Source organism: Emys orbicularis, chromosome 6 (assembly GCF_028017835.1).
Source record: "Emys orbicularis isolate rEmyOrb1 chromosome 6, rEmyOrb1.hap1, whole genome shotgun sequence".
Classification (NCBI taxonomy): Eukaryota; Metazoa; Chordata; order Testudines; family Emydidae; genus Emys; species Emys orbicularis.
Window position 1 is genome coordinate 38,184,180 of NC_088688.1, and position 17,170 is coordinate 38,201,349.

At 43.6% G+C, this 17,170-nt stretch overlaps 1 protein-coding gene across 2 annotated transcripts in view; it reads right to left on the reverse strand.

The window, feature by feature from the left end:
• The window catches only part of DEPDC1B (DEP domain containing 1B), a 56,714-nt gene that overhangs the window by 12,064 nt on the left and 27,480 nt on the right, over window positions 1-17,170 (reverse strand). For both annotated transcript variants that reach the window (XM_065406496.1, XM_065406495.1), the window contains exons 4-7: window positions 16,204-16,331; window positions 14,861-14,991; window positions 13,607-13,654; window positions 7,199-7,339 (exon numbers count right to left, since the gene is read on the reverse strand). In XM_065406496.1, coding sequence (XP_065262568.1) covers window positions 7,199-7,339; window positions 13,607-13,654; window positions 14,861-14,991; window positions 16,204-16,331 — 448 coding nt within the window. The remainder of the gene's footprint in view (window positions 1-7,198; window positions 7,340-13,606; window positions 13,655-14,860; window positions 14,992-16,203; window positions 16,332-17,170) is intronic.

The window sequence follows — 17,170 nt, forward strand, 5'->3', positions numbered from 1 at the left end:
TCCCCCGCACTCCCCATATAGTTGCTTTCCATCTAGAAATGGGAGATCAGTCATCCCTGCCAAGAGCAGGGTAATGTGAAGTTAGGCATTCTCTCTGACAAGGAATCATTAGAGACCCACAAAGGTCCTCACCCTATACATCCAAGTGAACATATGATGTCCATACAAAGGCCCTGGCCTCTGGCACATCCCCAGAGCTTTCCTTCTGCCTTGCACTACCCACAAGTTCCAATTAGAGGGGGCAATATTTGCCTGTCAGAAGCTGAGACTCAGATACTTCCTGGAGGGAATTGCTAACATAAAGCAGAGGTGGTAGATCCCAGACAGGAAGGTATGACAGCATCACTAGATTCAGTTTCAGGTATTCTGTGACAAATATTGGTGCAATCACACATACTAAATTCTTAAAAGGTGAGAACAAGCTGGCTTCTCAAGCTGCCAAGGCCCAAATAATGAACACAAAGCATAGCAACACAAAATGCTATTAATACAAAAAAAAAAAAAAAAGAAAGCCTTTAAATGCTGTGGATTATTTTTAGTATAAATAACCTTCTAACTTCAGTTTTATGATTCTTTATTTCTGATGCAAATAATTTTCAAATAAAAAAAATGACGGAATAACTAATTTGTGTGCCACAGTTAATTTTGGGACTAAAAAATAAATGATGTCCTTTGAAATCAGGGTGTAAGCTTTCCGCACCTCTGGGATAGGGCACCCCCTGTGGCAGCAGCAGTGGGGGACTGGTATGCCTGCCAGGTGAAGCAGTCGCCGGCCTGGCTTGCGGTTGCACAACTGCGCAATTCCCAATTCAACCTGCTGGGTGTGGGTCCAGAAAGTTAAGAGGTAGTCTAATATCATGGGGCTGAGAACTTAAGCAGTCTTGGGTTCCAGCCTCCTGGCTGGAGCAACCAACAAGAGTCTATGGTCCAGGCCTACACTAAAGTGAGGGCTGAGCAAACAGCCAACATTTCTGGCCTAAAGGTTAGTGGGCAACCAGCCTTGCGTACGGGGCCAGAGATAGGGAGACCCAGGTCCATAGAAGTGACTGGCAATCCCGCCACAGGGTCAGTGAGGAAACATGCAGTCGCTGCTTCACGTCCCGGCAGTACAACCGGACCAAAGTCTTGCTTCCCTGGGCTACTTCCTGCCAGCTACTACTGGCACTGCTGTGTCGCCACTGGGACCTGGCTCTCAGTCTCATGGTCATGTGAACCTTCCTCCAGTCTCTCCCTGGGGTCTTCCATCTCCTAGGACAGTGGTTTGCCTTTTCTCCCCGCTGACATTTTCAGCAGCAGGCAAAGGCTCGGCTCTCTGGGAAGGACATCTGCCTCCTTCCCTGGTCCAGCCCAACTGAGCTGCAGGGCCCGGCTCTTATACTTCCTGCCTTGCCCTGTCCTGCCCTTGCACTTCCTGCGGGGAGGTGGGGGGGGGAGCAGGGTTAGCTGTGCCCACCAGGGGAGTTAATCCCCTCTATACTGGAGGGAAGCCACTCTGCTTTACTACACAGGGACAGTTAAAGGGTTTAGGAACAAGAATTAGGGAACTTGCAGAAGAGAACAGACTATAGGTGAAATCCTGCCTCTACTGAAGTCAATCCTTGGATTCTGACAATTTAACTCAAGCTTGAAAACCCAGAGCATGTAGGTATACCATTTGAACTGAGAAAACTAAGTAGATCATGGGTGGAATATATTCTTCCTAAAAGAGCAAGAGTTCTTGGATACTATGAAAGAACCCAGAAATGGCATAAACGTTTCCCAGAAATGAGGCTGTTAAACAGTTTGGGGAAATCTATCTAGAAACCTGTAATATAGTGACAAGCTCTACCCATTCTGGAATTTTCCAGGTTATATATTCCCTGTTATGCATCTATATGCAGATGACAAAAACGGCCTATAGTCTGGTGCACTGGAACAAGTGATACAGTGCTTGTATAAGACAGAGACATGAATGAGGGCTAGTTGTCTGAGACTCAAGGCAAATGAGACTGAGAACATTAGCAGATATGGGGATGCAGTTAAAAGACAAGTTCTTAGACTGAAAAATCATTGGGGCAGAGACCATGCCTCATGTATGTTTGTAAAGCACCTAGCATAAACAAAGTCCAAGTTTAAGTGGCACAAAAAGAGAGGAGTAGAGAAGGTGCTCTAACCTAACATTTGGGGTCAAATTATGAGGAGCTCTTCACAAAGAGCCAATTTGGAAATTTAAATTGAAGTACCAGAGGTATACGTAGTACTACCAAATTAATAACACTTACAAAAAGAATCGAACAGATACTGACAAAGAATCAATAGTCTACATCTTCTCTCCTTAGGTATATCTTCAGTGCAGAGTTATTCTGGACTCTTACTTGGGAGTTACCCTAATCCCACACCATTCCACATGCAAAAGCCTCTCACTCAGGTTTACTGATTCTTTCAATCCCATAGCTTGCATAGGGCTATAGGCTAGAGCTTGGGTGCCACTTTCACATGAGCTGGTAACCCATAGGGTGACCAGAGGTCCCGATTTTACAGGGACAGTGCTGATTTTTGGGTCTTTTTCTTATATAGGCTCCTATTACCCCCATCCCCATCCCGATTTTTCACATTTGCTATCTGGTCACCCTAGTAACCCACCACCTTTGCAGTGAGATACAGGCTAAATCACTTGATTGCTGATAGTCCCCCAATATCTTCCCACAATTCCCCCCTCCGTATGACCAGAAGGATAGACAAGATCTTCTACAATTCATTGAGAAAGAATTAGAGTGGGTCATCTTATTGCAGCAGTAAGAAGCATGAGACATGCTCCCAGAAGTCTTAGCCACACACACATAATCACAGCATTAACAAGGACCCAATAACTCAAGTATGGCTTTGCAGGCTAGGATAACCCAGATGTTCAGACCTTGGTGATGTTTACCCAGTTAACTCTGCAGTGAATTCAGACCTTTTTATATTATATTTCTAAGGTTCAAAGAGGGGAAATATATAACAATTACACAGTCACCTAATTAAGAGAGGTATAAGAACTGAAGGGAGTACTCAATACCCACAAATATATTGCATGGTAAGATGATTTTCTGATAGTCCTCCTGAACTTATTTCTTTTAGGAAGAAGGATCAGAAAGAAGAGAACACGTGCATTTCAAACTTGCATTTAAAAACTCTGCACACTGCATTAGGTGAAAGTTATTTGCTAATAAAACAAAGACAACAAAAGAAATCTACTATTACATTACTCTAGTCCAAGCATAGCACCCAAAATTGAGACCAGAATATTCAAGATAAATTACAGTACTGATCACCCAATTTCACTTTACTGAAAATAGTTTTTGCTAAGCTCAATGGCAAATATATTCATGCAACACCAAAGCTACCCTCTTCCCCACACCTTTAAATATGATTCCAAGTTAACACATCAAAGATAAATCTTTAAAGCACAAAAATTGCTTATTTGGCATATTGTTACATTGGTGCGCACACACTCAAAAAGTGTCTCGCTGGGTTAACTCACAGCATGCTTCTATCACTGGTGATTGAATAATACCAACTAGGTAGAGAAGAATCCCTATGAAAACAATCACTGAATTAGGCAGAATGTAAATTTAAGCAATGCATAAAGATCACTGTAGCTTGGGACCTTAGCTCCTCTGCAGTTTGAAAATTATCCTGCACAACATCTTCAAGTTTAGCCACATCTTTCTTCCTAATGAAAAAAAAAATCCCACAAAAACAAAGGAATAATTTCTGGATAATGTTAATCTTTTCAGGAATTGCAATGAGTGAATCTCCTGTCTCTCTGTGGTTGTAATGGCTAACTGCAAACTGTGATTTTTTCATGTATTTCTGCAAATGCAATTTTCCTTGATTTTCTGTTCAACTGAAACATTATCAACTGAAGGGGGGGGGGGGGGGGGAGGGGAAGGTTATCTTTTCAAGTTACAAGCAACGTACATGCTTTCTACAGAACAATAACAATAGAGACCCCAAGGGAGTGGGCCCTCGTTCTTTCCTTCTGCACAGACTGGAACCCACAATTCCAGCTCCTGAGGATCAGTACCGGGCTCAGTACTGAAGTCTGGGTCGGGCACTGCTCGGTGTGACAGAGGAGTCATTCTGACACCACGGAGTAGGAACAGCTAGAAGGAGGGCCAGGCCTCGGGGGAAAACCCCACGGGTTCCAAAAAGGCCATTGCATTTGCACAGGCCAATGCCCACTGGTCTGGTAGGAACCCCCACACTGTGATCCACCACCATGTAGGGCTGTCTGGTGAGGCACTGGTAAACAGCCCCTCTGCTGGGTGCACAATTCCGCCTCAGACTCTGATGATGAGTCATCTTCGGGAACCACGGAAGTGCGGTATGCATCAGCTCCAAGGGCCAGTGCAGAGTATCCAGGGATTGGTGCTGAAGCAGGGAAGCCCATGTCAACATCAGCAGGGCCAGCTTCTCTCTAAATCAGGGGTCGGCAAGCTTTCAGAAGTGGGGTGCTGAGTCTTCACTAATTCACTTTAACTTAAGGTTTCACGTGCCAGTAATAATGTTTAAAAAGCTTCATTTAAAATTAAATTAAAATGCTGATCTTATGCCGCCGGCCCGCTCAGCCCGCTGCCGGCCTGGGGTTCCGTTCACCTAGTTCAGCAGCGGGCTGAGCGGGGCCGGTGGCCGGGACCCCAGACCAGTAGCGGGCTGAGCAGCTCAGCCCGCTGCCGGTCTGGGGGTTCTGTCCGCTGGCTCCTGCCAGCTGGGGTCCCGGCTGCCAGCCCCGCTCAGCCCACTGCTGGTCTGGGGTCCCAGCCCTGCCCACATAGAGTGGGTACCTACCTTCTCCCTGGTTCGAGCCCATTCTCTTCCTCTCTCTGCACTGAGCTGAGGGTGGGCGTGCACAGAGCACAGGGTTGGGGGTGAAGGAGCAGGGTCTGGCCAGGAGCTAGAATGAGGGAGGGGGCTCAGGGTTGGGGCAGGAGGTTTGGGTGTGGAGTGCTTACAAGGGACAGCTCCCATTTGGTGTGAGGGGTACAGCTGGGAATGTGGGGGGGTGCAGGAGCTCCCGTTTGATGCTCAGGGTGCGGGTGCAAGAGTCAGGGCATGGGGTGTGGGATGGCTGGGAATGTGGGAGAGGGCTGGGTGTGTGTGTGGAGGGGGTGCAGGGGTCAGGGCAGAGGGCTGGGGTGGTCGGCTCGTGGGGGTGCTCCCAGCCCCCTGCCATGAGCGGCTCACGGGCAGGGGCTGGAGGGGATATGCCCCGATTCTCCCCCTTTCCCCAAGGCCCCATCCCCACCTCTTCTCTGCCTCCTCCCTGGAGCAGCAAGCATGCTGCGGCTCCGCTTCTCCCCCTCCCCGTCGCAAGGGCGATCAGCTGATCAGTGCAGGGAAGGAGAGGAGATGGGGCAGGAAAGCAGCACGCTGGGGGAAGAGCGGGGGAGGGGGAAGTTTGGCTGCCAGCAGGACCAAGCTTCTGCCTCCTGCCCCTGCAGGAGAGAGCTGTGGGCGGGGGCTGAGTGGGGCCGGGACCCTGGCAGGCGGCAGCGGAATTGGCTCGCGTGCCGCAGGTTGCCAACCCCTGCTCTAGATGGTAACAGTACTGTACAGGGCTCCAGTACTGAATGAGAGCTCAAGGCAGCATGCTTCCTTCTGTTCACCCTCACCACTGGTGACTCTTGCACTGCCGGTGATGATGGTACCGAAAGTGCCAGTAAGTCCTTGACCACAACGAATGCCTCCATGGTGGATGGCACCACGATCCTGCTGGTGCCACGATGTTCCCCAGTGCCAACAGCTGGTCCCACAGCAGATTCAACGGAGCCTGCCAACAGGGCGGAGTCGATGGTGCAATCTGTGGAGCAGGGGCAGAGGAGTGGCCAGACACAGGTTGCACTCCACTCCCTGTGCTTGTCCTCTCTTAGATCCAGGGAATGCCCTCTCTTGCACCGCTGCTGCTTATGCTTCTTTCTCAGCACCGGTGATGGGGAGTGGTGCCAAGAGTCCCATGCAGCAAGAGGAGCACTCCGTATCGACACCAAAGTACTGTGCCAAGTCCGACCGGCTTAGCTCCGAAGCCAGTCTGAGCACCGCTTCCATCAGGAGGGAGTTGAAACTGGCCTCCCAGTCCTCCTTCGTATGCAGGTTGAACTGGCGGCAGATCTGATAGTGATCTCATATGTAAGTCTCACCCAAGCATTTTAGACAGCTGGGGTGCAGGTCACTCACAGGCATGGGCTTTCCGCAGGAGGCATAAGGTTTGAAGCCTATTTATCTAGATATCCTTAGTAACAACAAGCTTTAAGATTAGCTCCAGTACTATGATGTGTAGAAAACAATATTCCTAATAAACTTTTAAAAACCACACTATAAATTTCTGCCACAAGACAGCATTTTTCTTATGCTACATAACCATGTATTTTACTACAGATCAGGTTCTCTTTAGAAGATGGAAATGAAACCTCCTCAATGTTACATATAGAACACAGATTCACCAAAGGCCAGCTACTAGTGTTTATGCTCTTGGAGTAAAAATTTTCAGTACTGCCTAATTCCTATTTTCAAAAGTGCATAAGCCACTTTTAACTGAAAGTGTGCAAAACTTTTTTCATTTCCACATAAACTTTGCTATAGGTGGTGAAGTGGGGTTTTTGTTTTCTATTTGTGAAGATTACTGCAGCTGTGAAATAAAACCCTGTCAATGCTGTGTGAAATGAAATACAATGTACAATGGAAAGTAACACACAAATAAAAAGTGTGTGAAAGAACAGGGAAAGATTTTAATTGAATAGGATTTTTTAAACAGATAATTTAATACTAGCTAGTAAAAGCATGCAAGAATAAAATGTATACAGAGTGCACAGAGAGAAAGTCAATAATAGAACTTAAGAGCTGAGTCCCTTTTGAAAATAAGATTTAGCTATCTAAGTCATTCAGGCCTTGCATTGCTGACTGGAGCCACACCTCAATACCTTTAAAAACCTGGTCCAAGACCTTCAGCCTCATAACACAACTTAAGGTATGCAACAATGGCACTGTGTTGTCTTAGTTATCAAAATATATTTACGTATTAGAATATTCTATTTATAGTTACAGTGGAAGAAACAGGTAAAAAAAAATTGAGAGACTTGTTAAATCCTTATAAAAGTTAAGATAATTTGTGGCAATGTGGGGGAAGAGTCACAATAGTTCACAATTCTTCTATTTATTATATTACAAGCCAACTTACCTAACACACTGACGAAAACATCAAAAAGATGAAATGTGAGTAGAGGTTCCTTCATCTGGCCATAGTAGTCTGCAATCGTTTTGAAGACATCTCTTTCAAATCCTATGTATGTAGGTTGCTTCAAATCTGAACAACTGGGCCCTAAGAGAAGAAATGAAACCACAAACAGGGTTATCTATTTTCATTTCTAGCCAATACAAGGAAAGTTTCAAAAGGGAAAAATGTAAACTAATTATTCAAAGTAGTAGTTACACACATTGCAATTAATCTAGTGAAAACAAACATAATACACGAAAAAATACCCACCCATAATGTCCTTAAAATGAGTCCACTCCTTGCTATTTACTGCTCTACACCAGGCATTCTCAACATTTTTCCAACACGCTATAAAAAACTCCACAGCCCACCTGTGCCACAACTAGTTTTCTGCATATAAAAGCCACTGCCAGCATTAGGGGGTAGCAAGCAGTGCAATTGCCTGGGGGCCCCAGGAAGCTAAGTTGCTCTGGCTTCAACTTCAGTCCTAAGTGGAAGGGCTCAGGGCCCCTGGCTTCAGCCCCATGCAGTGGGACTTCGGCTTTCTGCACTGGGCCCCAGCGAGTTTAACACCGGCCCTGCTTGGTGGACCCCCTGAAACCTGCTCGCGGCCCCCCAGCGGGCCTCGGACCCCTGGTTGAGAACCACTGCTCTACACAATACCTTCTTTTAATCAAAATATTACTCTCAAGTTTTACATCCCTTGTTTGAAATGCAGTAGTACTAGAATGATATGCGATGAGAGATGAATGTTTGAAGTTGTTACTTAATTAGGTTTCAGATAGTATAAGCATTTATCTCCAAATACTATGTGTTCATAGGAATACTAACTATGGCCAATGCAGCTGTGCCCCTGTAAAATCTCCCATGTAACTGCTCTATGCCATCAAGAGAGAGTTCTCCTGTTGACATAACTAAACCACCTCCAACAAGCAGCGGTAGCTATGTTGCCAGGAGACACTCTCCTGTCGACATAGCACTGTCCAAATCAGTGTGTTCTTCGGTGTAACTTATGTCGCTCGGTGTGTGTTTTTTTCACACCTCTGAACGACGGAAGTTATACCAACAAAAAGTGCTAGTGTAGACATAGCTTACTAAGATCATTCTGGAATTGAAGGAAAGAGCAAGACATTAATCAGTATCATCTAACTACAACTGATATGATTTTTATTTTCAAAATAAATTCATTAATAGCTGTTACCTATGTAAACGCACTTAGTAGTTTCACACACAAAAGTTAAAGCACAGTTAATATTTGTACCTCGGCTGTGGTTTCCTCTCCCAGGCTTTTGCTGATGAAAGTTCAAACAGAAATGGCATATGTCAGGTACTACTACAGCCAATTAACAGAAATGAAGGGGGGGAAATTATCTGATTTAAGAAACAGAAAACAAAAAGTTGATATTTTCTTCACTAAATTTAGTTGGCTGTAGTAGTGCTTCTTGAACATACAAACAGGGACTGCTTATGACAGACATCTGCAAAAATATGGGATTCAAAATGGCTTCTTAGTCTTTGCTAGGAAAAGGAACCACATCAGAGGTAAAAATACCAATTCTGCTTTTAAAGTTTTTTTTTATGAAGGTACTGAAACATCTAGATGGGTAATATTCAAACACATAGCAAAAATATTTTACTACAATAGGTAACGTTCCCTGCTTTATGATTCAATGTTTTGTTACTCTCCATGGCTAGAAACACTTTAGCAATCAGTACACACACATTCAAAGCAGCAGACTTTTCTAAGCCTTAGTTCTCAAACAGTGAATTGACAGACATTTAATTGATCCTTGATGGGTTACAATGACTACGTAATTCCCACAGCTGTCACTAAATTTGAACCTCAGACATATGTCATCCATACAAACTGTCAGCATCTTACATAGTATTCATTTCAAAGCGCCACTTTCAAAACAAGATATTCTGCTTTCAAAAAAATATATATAAAAGAGATAGTCATCAAACCTCATGTATATATAATAGACAGAGCTATAAAGCCATCCTGTAGCTCAGCTTGCCTAACACTTATCATAATTAAGCGTCTACCAAATTCGTTGTCATGAAAATCACGTCGCTGACCGTGAAATTTGGTCTCCCCTGTGAAATCCCAGCTCTGAAGGCAGAGCGTAGAGCGGCGGCTGCTGGCCAGGCGCCCAGCTCTGAAGGTAGCACTGCCACCACCTGCAGCATAGAAGTAAGGGTGGCAATATCATACTATGCCACCCTTACCTCTGCACTGCTGCTGGCAGCAGCGCTGCCTTAAGAGCTGGGCACCTAGCCAGCAGCCACTGCTCTCCCACTGTCCAGCTTCAGGCAGCGCCGCCGCCAGCAGCAGCACAGAAGGGTGGCATGGTATGGTATTGCCACCCTTACTTCCGTGCTGCTGCTGGAGGTAGTGCTGCCTTCAGAGCTGGGTACCTAGCCAGCAGCTGCCACTCTCCATCCGCCCAGCTCTGAAGGCAGCCCAGAAGTATGGGTGGCAATACCTCAACCCCGCTACGATAGGCTTGCAACCCCCTTTTGAATTACGACCCCCAGTTTGAGAAATGCTGCTAAGAAATCACACATTTTTCATGGGTTGGTCATGGCATAACACATTTGCAAATTTTGCTATTTATGTGGTGACCAATCCGTGAAAAATGTGATTTCTTTGCAATTTAAGTACACTCCTAATCATAATCCCCTCATTTTCTCTTGCTTATAAACTTTACCAAACTAAGGCCATGTCTACACTATAAAGTTCAGTTGACACAAGTTACATCAGCATATGCCACCAACCTTTGTGCAAGTACCAACTTGACTGCTTGCACTGGCGCTCGTGAATACTCACCCCGAATGGTTGCACTGATGTAAAATACAGCATAACCTAGTGTGCCCTCCTATGTGCTGCCATCTAGCTCTATGTCTTGCAGGACATTTTCACAGTATTTTGTGGGATACCAGCAATTTCTGGCAGCTAGGGGTCAAGTTTCCATCTATGCCACTTTCTCCATCCCATCAGTTATGCACCCTTCTTTAAAAAAAAAAAAAAAAAAAAAAAAAAAAAAAAAAAAAAACTTGCACAGTCCCACACACCGCTTTTTGGTTTTTGCCATCTCTCTGGAAGAAGCATGGATCCTGCAGAGCTCAGTGCAGTTATAATGACCTTTGCTAATACAGGACACATGATTCTCCTGTATTTGCAGAACTTAAATGAGTACTACTACAACTGAGTATGCAATGAGGAAAATATGGAGATGTTCAAGCACAACAACAACTGGATGCTGATGGACACAGCAAATAAAATGCCAGGTTGCTGACGGCATTCATGGAGCAGCTCCTCACAGTGAATCACTGCTTCTGAGCCCAAGAAACAAGCACTGATTAGTGGAATCACATTGTAAGGCAGGTTTGGGATGTGACAAAGTCCACATTCCTGGATCTGCATGCTAAGCTCACTCCAGATCTCCACCGCAGGGACACCAAATGAGAGCTGCGTTGACAGTGGAGAAGCAAAAGGTGATCACGTTCCGGAATGGAGTTGGAAAATCCACATTGGAGGCTGTTGTCATCCAAGTGTATAGGGCTATGAAGTGTACGCTGCTGCACAGGACACTGACTGACTCTCACAAATGTGCAGGAAATGGTAGATAAGATTTGCAGCTGTGGGGTTCCAAACTGCAATGGGGCAATAGATGGCAAGCACAGCCCTATTCTGGCACGAGCCTACCTTGCCAGTGAGCATATCAAGAGAAAGAGATCTTTTTCTGTGGTTGTACAAACACAAGTGGATGACCATGGACACTTCACAGATATCAATGTGAGCTGTCAGGGAAGGCACATGATGCTCACATCGCTAAGAACACAGAACTTTTCCAAAAGCTGCAGGCAGAGACATTCTTCCCTAGCAAGCACATTCACATTAGTGATGTTGAAATGCCAATAGTGATTCTGGGGGACCCAGCCTACTCCTTGTTCCCCTGTCTCATGAAGTCATACAAAGAATACCTTGATACACCAGAGAAAGATTCAACTACCAGCTCAGCTAATGGAGAATGGCTATTGAATGTGCCTTTGGCAGACTGAAGGGTCAGTGACATTTTTTACTCACTAGACTGGATCTCAGTGAGGAAAACATGACCAGCAGTATAGCTGCATGTTGAATACTGCTGTGAAGTGAAGGGGGGAAACCTACCACAAGGATGGAGGGGCAAGGTGGACTAGCTGTCTGCTGAATTTAAATAGCCAGACACAAGGGCTATTAGAAGAGCCAACAGCTATACATCTGAGGGTGGTCTTAAAAAAACATTTTGTCAGCCAAGGAAAAGTTGTGTGACACTTTTATGAAATAATCTGTCTTGTAACAAAGCTTAAATACTGGTCAGTTATTGCCTCCCATTATCAAATTCTGTAATGCGTCTATAATGCTTGATATAAGCTAATATACAGTAAGTTTCCAAAAACAAAACTTTATTGTGTGCAGAAAACAGGCAACAAAATTGAAGTGCAAACATATAAGGTACAAACCTTTAAGCAACGCTAACAGGATGAACCAACCTTTAAAACCGCTAGTAAAAAAAAAAAAAAAAAAAAAAACCACAAGTAAACAATGAACATTTATGTTCATATACATAAAAATTATTTCAGCATAAAACACTGTGGCTGATCCTGGGATTTTCACAGTTGATGTATAGCTATGGTTCTCCTTGTTGTCTGCTGGCGTGGAGTAATAGCGGTAAGGATGTACACCATGCTATCATCTTTTATGTTGGGTGTGTAGGGAGCACCAACCATGATTTTGGAAAGGCTACTGAATCATGAATCTTTGGGCACAAAGGTCAATAATGCTTTGCAACATCTGAGTTTGTTACCTGAACAAACCCATGATGTCCTGGTGCATTTCCAAATGCACCTCTCAGTCCTTTTTCCCTCTCCTGCAACAACTGCTCTCTCCATTCTCAGTCCTTTTCCATGGTCAGGTCATAAGGCTCCTCCAAGCCATGTTCATGGTCAGAGGCCACAGAGGAAGGGAGGATCTCACAGCACATATCCTTTCTTATCTGCTTCTCTATCTTCCTGATAAAGCTCAGATGTTCAGCCGGCATAAAGGGGGTAGATGCAGTGAAGACTGATGCAAAGAATTCATTTAGCTTCTCTGCAATGGCCTTGTCTTCCTTGATCGTCCAGTGGCTGCTCCGACTGTTTGGCAGGCTTCGGCTTCTGATGTCCTTAAAACATTTTTTGCCATTTGCTTTTTGCTAGTTGCTCTTCAAATTCTTTTTTGGCCTGCCTAATTATACTTTTACACTTTACTTGCCAGAGTTTGTGCTATTTTCCTTAGTAGGATTTGACTTCCAATTTTTAAAGGATGCCTTTTTGTCTCGGACGACTCTTTTTCTCTATTGTTTAGCCATGGCTCTTTTTTTCCTTTTTGGTCCTCTTATTGTTTATGTAATTATTTATTTATTTTTATTTGGGGCATACATTTTCTTTTAGCCTCTTTTATGGTGTTTTTAAATAATTTCCATGCAGTTTACAGGCATTGCACTTGTGACTGTTCTCTTTAATTTCCAATTAACTAGCTTCCTCATTTTTGTGTAGTTCCCCTTTTTGAAGTTAAATGCTAGAGTGCTGATTTCTTTGGTATTTTCCACCCTACAAGTATGTTAAATTTAATTGCATTATGGTCACTATTACTGAGCGGTTCCACTACATTCACCTCTTGGACCAGATGCTGTGCTCCACTTAGGACCAAAACAAGTATTGCCTCTTCCCTTGTGGGTTCTAGGACTAGCTGCTCCAAGAAGCAGTCATTAACGGTGTCTAGAAATTTTATCTCTGCATCCCATCCTGATGTGATATATATACAGCCAATATAGGGAGAGCGGAAATCCCCCATTATTATTGCGATTTCTGTTTCCGTAGCCTCCCTATTCTCCCTGAGCATTTAACAATCACCATCACCATCTTAGTCAGTTTTGTTTGTTTTGGGGTTTTTTTGTAACGATTTATTTTCACTCCAACTGCTGCTTTAATTTACTAGGGGCTGAGTCATCCATGAATAACATGGTTCCTGAATCTCAATATGCATAAACACCTGCTATAACAAATTATATATATTTTAGCCACATGCCTACAAAAAGGTCATTGGACCATTTTGCAGAGATTTGTCACAAATGAAAGCTAAATAGTTAAAAGCAAAACAGCTTCATATACTCCAGGAAATATGTTGCATTGGCAAGAGTATTTACCAGATGATCCTAAAGATCTTTTCCATTTCTACTTTCTAGGATATGAATCGGAGGACATAATTCTGACCCTTTAAATAAAATGAATTTGAAGTGAGACTGGAGTTACTTCAATTTTGTTTTTATTAGAATTTGATATACTTACAGTTTGCTAGACACTTCATTGCTGACAGTACCCAATGAGGTAGCTCTTCTGCTCAGAAGGGGGGTTGTGGAGAAGAGATGAGAATTTAAAACAGTTAATACATTAACAGTCTGGCATAATACAAGAGAAGTTTAAACCACATTTACTGAAAGACTTTGGATTACAGTTCTCCAACACCTTAAAATACTGTTGATTGGGTTACTCCAAGGACACACTATCTTAGATGCCATTGACCAAATTTTATACCAGTTATACTACTCCAATCTTATGGAGAAACATAGCAATAAAGTAGTTTATGAATCAGTGGCAAACATATCTAAATTTCAACTGAGACATTTCCCCCAGTACATCAAAATATATATTTTAACAGTAATTTTAAAATATAAGGTTTGGCTGGAGGTTTCAGTCGAAAACAGGGAAATTGTGGAAGATTTAAGAATATACTGTCTTGATGCTTCAGAGACATTGTAAGAACATAACGGCCATACTGGGTCAGACCAAAGGTCCATCTAGCCCAGTATCTAGTCTTCCAACAGTGGCAAATGCCAGGTGCTTCAGAGGGAAGCCCAAGTACTGTAGGGGACTGATGTGTCAGTAGGAAAAGGCATAAACTCCTCTGACACCTAGAGTGAAGGGAGAAGAAGGATGAGGGAGCGCTGACCTTGATGAATGAAAATGGGTTAGTGAGAAAATCTTCCACCTTTACTCTCAAGTACCTTTGCATCTTGAAACCTTGCACTGCCTGTGGGTAGATCGGGGGGGGGAAAAAAAAAAAAAAGAGACTGATTCACACTGGTAGGGCTCTTCAAAAGCTGACTTAATCCTGGTCAACACTAGAAAAGATACACCAGTATAAAGACGCTGGTTAGGGTTGTCTTTTTAACCAATATATTTATACTGGTATAAGCCCTAGTGTGGATGCAGTTACGCTGATATAAAGGTGCCTTATATCAACATAGCCTATTTCGCTTCCTGAACTGGAATAATCAATACTAGTATAAGCACTTTTCTACAGGTATAAATGTGTCCACACTAGGGGAGGGATTTCCACTTTAACAATACAGGTGTAGTTAAAGCAAAAAAAGCAAAAAAAACAAAACAAAACAAAACAAAACAAAACTTTCTAGTGTAGACAAGCCTTAAAAGACCCCAAGACAGCCAACAATACAGCCTTAAAAGAAAAAAATCACTTAGAAGAGCTATAATCAACATAGGAAGGCTTAAAAACATAATAAAAATCTCCAGCCCACTCACTTGTTTTGTCTTCCAAAATGACGATGCCCTGTTCATTGACATTGTACACATTGTGGATGATATGCTTTGGGTTCACAAGTTTTGTATCCAATACTTCATCCAGAGAATCCAGACCCAAAACTTTTTGCAAACTGTTAAAATAAATAGTTTACATCATCTGATTTTTGTATATATTAAAAAACAAACTGATACGGGGAACGATTCACTTGGTCAAATTAATCCCTTTCTGTTTGTTTTTGTCGTCTTTGGGGTATGGAAGCTTGAGGCAATTTCAAGTACATTATTTGATCATTAATATTTTCATTCTGCACATTTCATTGATGTAGATCCAGTTCATTTTATACAAATAACATGCCATTTTAACAGTTTACACTGTAAACATTATCGGTTAGGTTCCACCTGCATTGTCAAACAGCCAGTATATTTTTTAATCAGAGGGGAAAAATTATATATATATAAAAAATTCACACATATATACAAAATAGACAGCCCCCTACATTGTGCAGGATATTAATGTTGGATTACCGATCATAAAAGAATACTGATTAATAGATTCCAAGGTCAGAAGGGACCACTGTGAGCACCATTCAGCTTTGCTCCTGGCCCCGCACCCGGGGCCCGACCCCCAGCCCCAGCTGTGGCCCCAGCCTTAGCCCCCATACCTCCGTCTAACCCCAGCTGTCCCCCCACCCTCGGCCCTGGCTCCTGTGGGGCACAGGGCAGAGACAGGTTGTAAGGGGGGCACAAGGTAAAAAGTTTGGGGACTACTGAACTAGAGCATATCATTTTAAAAAGAAAAATCCAATACTGATATTAACATTGCCAGTGATGGAGAATCCACCACAACCCTTGATAAACTGTTCCAATGGTTAATTACCCTCACTGTTAAAATTTTACAGCGTATTTCTATATATAGGAAGCTTGTAGAATTGTTTTCACCCAGCTGATCAGATCTTCCATTTTCTGTGTCCTCAAACTAAATACTTCACTTTTTATTAAAGGTTTGTAGGACTTCATGCTCCCAGAAGAGCTGTTTGAATTTTACCATTGTGGAAAGAGAAGGGAGGAAAAAGATTTCACCACACTACACAACACAAACCCATATAGAAAAATTAGCTATATAGTGTCATAGAAAGAGGAATTGTTAAAGCTGCTAAATACAAAAGAGATTATTCACAAATCACAGGCTGATAGTCAAATAATAAGCAAGTCTAATTAGTCTAGCAAGCATAGGCCTAATGGCAGTAAAGAATGGGTGAAATTATGAGAAGTAGCAGAGAAGGTGAGACTATTACCCAGTATACACATTAGCCTAAAGGTGGAGGACTCACAAATACACTTACTGTGATAGCGTCATGGATTTCCATCTCTCTTCTATATTTGACTGTGTTAACTCTTGGCGGTGCACAAGTCTGCAAGCTGGTACTTCTCCTATTGCTATACTGTGACGTTTGAACCACATTTCAGAATTCTGGATTACAAAAGGGAAAAAAAAAAAAAAAAAAAAAAAAAAGCACATTCCTTTACCTACCAATTTTTTCAATGATAAAATAGTATAGCACTTATACAGTGTAGCATGCTTCCTCTTCCAAGCACTTTATGAACATTAACAAATGCTCATAAAATCTGTGAGCAGTAACTACTTAAATATTATTTAGATTTTATAGATGGGAAGCATCTTTGCCTCAGTTAAGTGATTTGACCAAAGCTGCAGAAGGAGCCCATGTCAGAGCAGTGCTTGCAGTTCAGGAGTCATTAATCCCCATCCCTATGTGCATGTTGTTAAACAACACCTCTCTGCGGTTCTAAACCCAGTACAAATATACTTTGTGACATACTCAGGTACAATCCAGACCAATGAGTATCTGTGTCACCCCTACTCTGTAACCTGGGGTGCCCTTTACAATAGCTTGCTGCTATAGCCTCCAACCTAGACTGCCCACAAACAGCCTCTAGCACAGGGGTGAGCAAACTATGGCCCGCGGGCCACATCTGGCCCACCAGTCGTTTTAAGCTGGCCCTCGAGCTCCCGCTGGGGAGCAGAGTCTGGGGCTTGCCCTACTCCAGTGCTCCGGCGCTCCAGCTGGGGCGCAGGGTCAGGGGCCACTTCACGTGGCTCCCAGAAGGAGCGGCATGGCCCCCCCCCCCGGCTCCTACGTGCTCCAATGGCTCCCTCCAGCACTCCAATGGGAGCTGCATGGGCAGTGCCTGTGGACAGGGCAGCGTGCAGAGCTGCCTGGCCAGGCCTCCGCATATGAGCTGGAGAAGGGACATGCCGCTGCTTCCAGAAGCCGCTTGAGGTAAGTGCTG